Genomic DNA, 7,985 nt, shown 5'->3' with positions numbered 1-7,985 from the left:
TGGTGCCAGCATGCCCTGCCAGGCAGTATACATAGCAGCGATAACCCCCTGGTGCCAGCATGCCCTGCCAGGCAGTATACATAGCAGTGATGACCCCTTGGTGCCAGCATGCTCTGCCAGGTAGTATACAGAGCAAAAATGACCCCCTTGTGCCAGCATGCTCTGCCAGGTAGTATACATAGCAGTGATGACCCCTTGGTGCCAGCATGCCCTGACAGGCAGTATACATAGCAGCGAAAACCCCCTGGTGCCAGCATGTCCTGTCAGGCATTATACATAGCAGTGATACCCCCCTAGTGCCAGCGTGCTCTGTCAAGCAAGCAATGAAACAGAGGAATATGAACTGGCTGATTGATGCCTCTGGATTCTACTGAAATATTTTAGGCAGATTCAAAACAAACAGTCCAGACAAAGTAAACAACAAACATCTTACAGCTAAAAGAATTTTGCATAAAAGAGTGATTAAAAAATGTTGAGTTATATAAAAACACTAAAATAAAAAAATTAGCCCAATGAGGCCAAGGATGTACTAACTTTTCTCCCACAGTATTCTATTACCCTCTTTAAGTCTTTATCTTTTTATTTATAGTAACCATTTGAATAAAAATCTAATGTTTGCCTATTTATGTGTTTAGAACAAGTTAAATAAACAAATTCCTGGGATCTACTTAATTTTTACAATGAATATATTTGTGACATTGTATTGGAGCTGTCCAGTCCTGAACTTTGTAAAGCAAAATTCCACTTACCGCCACAAATGGATAAACATCAGCTAGAGGATTATTATTATTATTATTATTATTAATAAACAGGATTTATATAGCGCCAACATATTACGCAGCGCTGTACATTAAATAGGATTCCAGGTGAATCTCTTTTGAACCCATCTAAAGTCTGGTGCTGTTCCAGGTTGTTTTGCTAGTAGATTTGTACTAATTCATCGCCCTCAGTCCACAAGAACTGAACTGTGGTAAACGTCTTGCACAGAATACAATTTTTGCACAAGTCATTTTTAATGTTAATAGGTTGCATTAAGTAAAGAGCTCATTTAAAATTGTGCATTGCTGGGACATGCATTACAACACAACAAATGATGATACCCCAATGTACTATACAGTAGCACCCTGCACAGCTCACATACCTGTGTGATAGAGAAAACTGGTACAGCGTTTGGACTGCCCCAACATAACTCACATGGCGATGCATAGACATTATTCAACCTTAAAAGTTACTTATTTTAAAAGGATTCCATCAGGGTAGTTGTTACCTGTCATGTTCAAGTCCTTCACAATATTTTATTTTTTTAATGCAGGCACATGGGTATCGAGAATATGATTCGGATTTTAGTGACGAAGAAGAACCAGACAAAAATGCCAAGAGAAAACGGTAATTGGTTATCAGATGTCTATTTTTTATGTTTAATGTCTTCCTGTACAATCCACTATAGTCAGATTACAAGTTCTGATTGCAGTTGAGGTAGAAGATGATTGTACCCATCTTGTATGAGTTTCATGCAGTGTATATTCAATGGGAGGGCCACTTTCTTGATATCAAAATAAATCATACTTCCTCAGAACTTTGACTCACTTATGGTGTATTTGTTGTTCCATTAATGTTTATTCAATGATCTGGTGCACTGTAAAAAAAAAACAGGGTTCTAAAAAACATTTCCTAAGGCAATGGTCCCCAAATTTTCTGACATTGAATAAAATTTTCCCTGGCTGGGTATATGTACAGTTTACACTACTCTGCTATTCTCAGCAGGTCGGCCTCCTGTCAGCACACTAGCTGAGAATAGCAGAGTAGTGTAATGGAGCTGGATTGCTGTCAGGCACCAGAGGTGCTGAGAATGGCAGAAAAGTAAGCCTTACATACATTGCTCTGCCATTCTCAGCAGCTCCTGTGTAAGTAGTGTGAGGAGAGCTGCCCCGCATTCCCGCTGGTTGCGCTCCTGCTGTCACTAGCTTTAGAGCAGTGTAAGTAGGGAATGGTGTCGACTATAATAGATTGTGTCCCACTAATTGCATATCAGAAAGATTCTTGGCTATTGGGTTTGTCATCAGGAGTAAATACTGTCCAACTTTACATGTAAATTAGTAGAGGTAGGTGTGTTGGATAACAGGAATTCTCAGCAGAGAGGCTAAGCATCCCCTAAATACTACTCTAAGCCCAACTGAACCGCCTTAATTTATTACTGAAATAAAGTCAAGCTACATAAACTTATTTTTCCACTTTTTTTATCTGCTAAGTACTCCAGCAAAGCCTGAAAAGGTGATCCTCACAATCCTGAACATTACCAAATTAACAGAACTCCTCAGGGACCTCAGGCAAGCCTGATTATTAGACATTATTGTAATACATACAATGAGGATCCAGTTGGGCATTAGGAACTTTCAGCCATAGGGTCCTGGAATGGATTTCCTAAAAGTCATTTGCTATTTGATAGCAAATGTTTTTAATTCTGAACCAGATCCATTCCAGGTTTGCTGAATCACCCAGCTTCACTGGTGAAAGTGTATTCTCTCCAGCCTTGGAGAGCTTTAATAAATCAGGGCCATAGTCTTTGGATAGAATGAAATTCATTTCCGATATTTATTAAACGTACCTTTGCAGATGAGTGTAACCAGTTAGAATTTGTTGTGCTCTGAGTTTCTTATTAGGGTGTAGTATAAGGCTATACTATGTATTTATAATTTCTTCAGGGCAATAAATGGTGAGGCAACTGAGAAGGGTGGCAGTTAAAGTTGATGTTCAATCTGATAATATTTTGCTTTCCTTTATCCCCCCACCACCACCTCATCAACATGCAAATTATTTTTTTAAACCTTTGGTAAAATTAAAATCTTTTTTATATGACAAATCTTATGATAGACCCAGTAACCTCATGGCTACATCTTTGTCTTCCTGTGCACAATGCTAGCAGATCATGGCTGGTGTTAATGGCCAGAAGGTTGCTGTACATAGCTTTCTGAAAACATCACAGCACCCTGTTTAATGCAGACTGCCCTAGTCCCCTGAAGGGAAAGATGGAGTTCAGATATAAGTAAACTTGTCACTTGCATGAACAAACTACAGGTATGTTTTATAGGCTTGGGTGGTTTTTGTTAAGGGTTTGTTTTTAAATATTTGGTGTTAAAGTAGGGAAATATTTAGGGGTTGTGTAGTTGTCTGTGTTGTGAGGTTTGCACACAAATTAACCATTGACTCCGGGCACTGAGAGAACATTTATCACAGACTATTGGTTCACATGTTACATATGTATTCTAGATCAGTGTCTAAGTAATGTATATAAACAAGACGATCAGCTTGGCAGACACATGTCTAGTATTTTCATACTGCAGTCAGCATTGGCACGCTTCCTATTTCTTTCACAACAGGTTTACTTTGATTAGGACAGATCAGGCTGAAGTTACAGCTCACAGTTCATTTGCCTGATTACAAGAAAATATGAGGAAATCTGTCCTTCAGACAGACTATGTACCTCCTTAATCATTATACCTCCTTAACTTTAAGTAAAAAAACACAAAAACGGGAGATGGCAAAATCTATTTCGCTGTACTAAGGTCAAACAAGCCAAGCCTTAATTTAATACAGTCATATAAATGGGGCCTTTAGAAACCTAAACATATCAAATGAGAGATGAAAAATAGGCTTAATGGGTTTAGTTTGGTCCTCAGTTGTGTTGCTGTCAGTTTGTGTTAAATATTTGGAGCTGAGTCCACACAGACTTTTTAGTCCATCTGTTCCCAGCATCACTCATTAGATCTCTCATCCACATATAATTCACTGCAGGATTCTGTCATCACTTAGAAGGATGAAATACAACAAAATCTATTCTGTAATATTTTTTTCAGAACTGTTCAGTACAACATATGGGTATCATTTTGAATCTACAAAGTGCTGTTTGTGAAATGCACCAGAAAGACAACCTGACATATTACGTTCTAGACTAGCTTGAATGAGCTGAAGCCTAAAAGTTTCTGAAAATGCTAGTTGTCCACCTGTTTAATATCTGACATTATTTTTTATTATTATGATGATAGCTTGTATTTTAATAGCATCAACATATTACGCAGCACAAAGTCATATCACTAACTCTCCCTTAGTGGGCTCACAATCTTTTATCCCTACCATAGTCATTACACAGTCTAAGGCCAATTTTTAAGGGAAAGCCAATTATTCTACCAGCATGTTTTTGGGATGTGGGAAGAAAACCATAGTGTCTGGAGGAGACCCACACAAACACAGGGAAAACATGCAAACTCTGTGCAAATATTGTCCTGGTCTAGTTATAAACCCGGGACCTCAGTGTTGCAAAGGCATTGGGCCTAATTTATTAAAGCTCTCCAAGGCTGGAGAGGATACACTTTCATCAGTGAAGCTGGGTGATCCAGCAAACCTGGAATAGAGTTCTTAAAAGTCATTAGCTATTTGCTAATAAATGTTTTCAATCCTGGACCAGATCCATTCCAGGTTTGCTGTGTCACCCAGCTTCACTGATGAAAGCATATTCTTTCCAGCCTTGGAGAGCTTTAATAAATCAGGCCCACTGAGCGAACCATTTCACCTTCAGTGCTTTCTAAATTGCTGACTTAGATTAAGTAAATAGACCAAGAGTTGTGACTTGCATGCTTTACTCTTGTTGGTATTTATGTTTTCAATTTATAAATGGATTTTGATGGCACCAAATTTCCACAATTTTATCTGCTAGACACCAATTATTCCTAAATACATAATTTATTATACATTTACAAGAAAAAAAATTCTATAGACATAAGATCAGAGTATATAGTTTTTGTTGTTACAAATTCTATTAAAGATAATTTATTAATTTTCCTATTTTCATTTCTTGAAGCGTTACGCAATGCATATTGCTTCTTTAGGAGACATTGGAGACTAAAAAAACAATTGTTTAATCTCTTTCAATCTTATGTCCAACAGTACAATCAATCAATGTGTCTAGAAAACTTTGCAGGATCTTATCCAGATCCTGCACTACATAGCTGAACCCAGCTTACTGCCTTTGTGTAACCTTATTTTTAGTGCTTTTTGAAGAAGTTATACTTCCCCATACATAAGGATCGCTTTGCATTTATGAAAATTAGGAAATTTAAACTCCCTCCGTGGATCTAAGATCCATCCTCAGTCTCCCGTCCTCTCACTCAAGTGCAGTCTGCCAATTGCAAGTATCTTTACTCTTTTTCCTTGGTTTGTGACTCTGAAACTGTTGTAGCCATTGGATAAAAGCGACAGCAAAATATCGATCAATTTCAGAACGAGGTTGGCAGTCTACACAAACATCTCCCATGTGTAGCGAGTCTTAGTAATTATTCACAGGCAATTGAAGCAAGGCATATACTTAAAAAGAATGCTATAAAAGTGGATAATATTTTATGCCGATTTAAAAACACCTTACATACTCTGGAATTAGTAAATTGATCAAAAATCATTTTGAGACCATTTAATTGGACAAAGAAAGGGACCAAGAAGGGATCTTAAAGTGTAAACACAAGTGACAACACATATACGGTATAAACTTGCAGCCACACTAAGTTTTGGGTATTTTTGTTCATACTGCTGTTTATTTATATCAGGATATTTTTACAGATTGGAGACTTAGGTTCTTCAGGTGGCTACGCTTACTTTTAGGGTGTTTTGGAACCCTTCTGTAGCCACCAGAATATTGACATTCCACCCAGGGACTACAGACAGATGTAAAACCACTTTCCCTGTCTGATCTATGAAAGATCTCCAGTAGGATACACATTCATCAGTGAAGCTAGAATAGATCTGGTGCAGGATTCAAAACAATTACCAACAAATAGCAAATTATGTTTAAGAAAGCTATTCTAGGTTTGTTGGATCACCCAGCTTTACTGATGAAAATGTATCATTTCCAGCCTTTGAGAGCTTTAATGAATCAGGCCCAATGAATGAATAGATATGTAATCATGAGGTGGGAAAGGTTCTAAGTGAAATTCATCAAGGCAGTGATGAGGGGGTTTCAGGCTGCCACTGTTCAAATATTAAAAAAAAAAACAGCTTAAACTTAATAATCTTTTAATATATTTGTTTATTGGGCTATGCTTAAATGGTCCTAAATAAAAAAACAGAGGCTTTAGTACTACTTGAGGAAAAACTGTGTACATAAATGTGAAACATGGAAAACATAAATGCTTTTGTGGTGTCAGATCCCTGATGATTTCCTAATTAGGTTTGTGGTTTCTAATGCACCTTGGAGATCTTTCGGCTTGCTTCTGTGAAAGCCTCATAAATAATTTTTGCTTATTGTATCTGTCAATTACGTTAATATGTTTATTCAGTTAGAAAATTAAAATCAGCTTTCTAATTATAGAAAGAAAATAAGATATGGAGAGATTGTTCGTAGGCTAGCTAGCAACAAAGAAAGGAGCTCAGCAAAGTTGTATTCTGCTTTTTTTTGTATCAAAAACATTATTAGAAATTTCTCACAATTGGTAAAGAGCTATTTATACTGAACTAGAAAAAAAAAAGGCCGAAAATATGTGATAATTCTTGTTTTGTCTCGTAATTGCTTCATTTTGGGTTTTGAATTAAGGTGGTGGTAATAAATCCTGTCACTTTCACCTGTGCAACATCTCCAAAATCTTCCCCACCTGTCCCCAGAGACCACCAAACTCCTTGCACACATTCTTATCATCTCTTGTCTGGACTACTGTAACATCCTCCTCTCTGGTATTCCACTAACCTGACTCTCTCCTCTACAATCTATTATGAATCCTGCAGCCAGACTCATCCATCCTTACCACCGCTCCTCGTCTGCTGCATCTCTTTGCAGATCTCTACACTGGCTTCCATTTCACCTGAGAATCAAATTCAAGCTCCTGTGCATTGCCTTCAAATCCCTACACAGTTCTTGTCCCACTTACCTTTCTGCTGCTCTCTTCACTCCTCTAATGACCTACTACTGACTTCCTCAGTTATAACCTAATCACACATACAGCTCCAAGACTTCTCTAGAGCTGGCCCAGCTCTCTAGAATGGTCTTCCTCGTCCCATTCAGCTTCCAACTTTCTTCACATTTAAAAGGGCTCTCAAAACCCATCTTTTCAAACTTCCCTACCCGTCTTCTTCTGTCTCCTAAAATGCCCTATACGTACCCACCACTTCATATTTCCCCCTCCGATTGTATGGTACTTCCCCCACCTCCTAGATTGTAAGCTTTCAGCGCTGGGTCTTCTTCTCCTCCTGTGTCACTGTCAATGGCTGTCTGTCATTTGCAACCCCTATATATTTAAAGTATAGCGCTGCGTAATATGTTGGCGCTCAATAAATCCTGTTTATTACTCAATAATTATAATAATATTGACTTCTGTGTTATTTTTTTACCCACTTTTTGTACAGCAGTGCTACACACAGCTGTTTACACACAGTTCAGATCCATGTATATATTATAAAGCAAAACCCTATTTGCTGCATTTCTGGTGCTATTTACAGGATTTGCATCTGCCAAAAGTGCAGTTTACTTAATAACTAGTCCTAGGTGTGATTGGGACCTTAGTTTGTTGAAGAGCATGATGTCCCTTTTTGTGATGTACTACGGTGCCATTATGCTGGGTGCAATTACCTACTGTTCACATTGAATTTCTAGCACTACCGTGAAGACAACCAGAGCAAAAGTAGGTCTTTAACACTTAGAAAACCACAGTAGTACACCAGGCTTATAGCAGCAGGCTCATACACAACATCCACAATCCCCCCTTTTCCCCTTGTGATTTCTCCTATAGTAAAGACACGCTTTAGGATATACAGTAAATCAGTATCCTAATGCCTCCTATGTGTTATTTTTTCATAATGATGGCTTCAGCACCAAAGGACTGATGTCCCCTGTCTGTTGCTGCCATATTTATTTTGGGTAATCTTTAGACATTATTTATCTGGAAATTTGAATTTTCACAAATAGCCAGATACAATGACCCTAAAGGAGAATCCGGCTGCTATATTAT

The 7,985-nt window shown here is 38.0% G+C and overlaps 1 protein-coding gene across 1 annotated transcript in view; it reads left to right on the top strand.

Moving 5' to 3' along the window:
• LOC140339946 (protein FRA10AC1 homolog) overlaps nt 1-7,985 on the top strand; it is a 30,775-nt gene that overhangs the window by 1,077 nt on the left and 21,713 nt on the right. Inside the window, exon 2 of the mRNA XM_072424872.1 lies at nt 1,313-1,386. Coding sequence (XP_072280973.1) covers nt 1,313-1,386 — 74 coding nt within the window. The remainder of the gene's footprint in view (nt 1-1,312; nt 1,387-7,985) is intronic.

This window comes from Pyxicephalus adspersus, chromosome 10 (assembly GCF_032062135.1).
Source record: "Pyxicephalus adspersus chromosome 10, UCB_Pads_2.0, whole genome shotgun sequence".
Taxonomy (NCBI): domain Eukaryota; kingdom Metazoa; phylum Chordata; class Amphibia; order Anura; family Pyxicephalidae; genus Pyxicephalus; species Pyxicephalus adspersus.
This window is presented reverse-complemented; position numbering and strand designations above follow the sequence as displayed.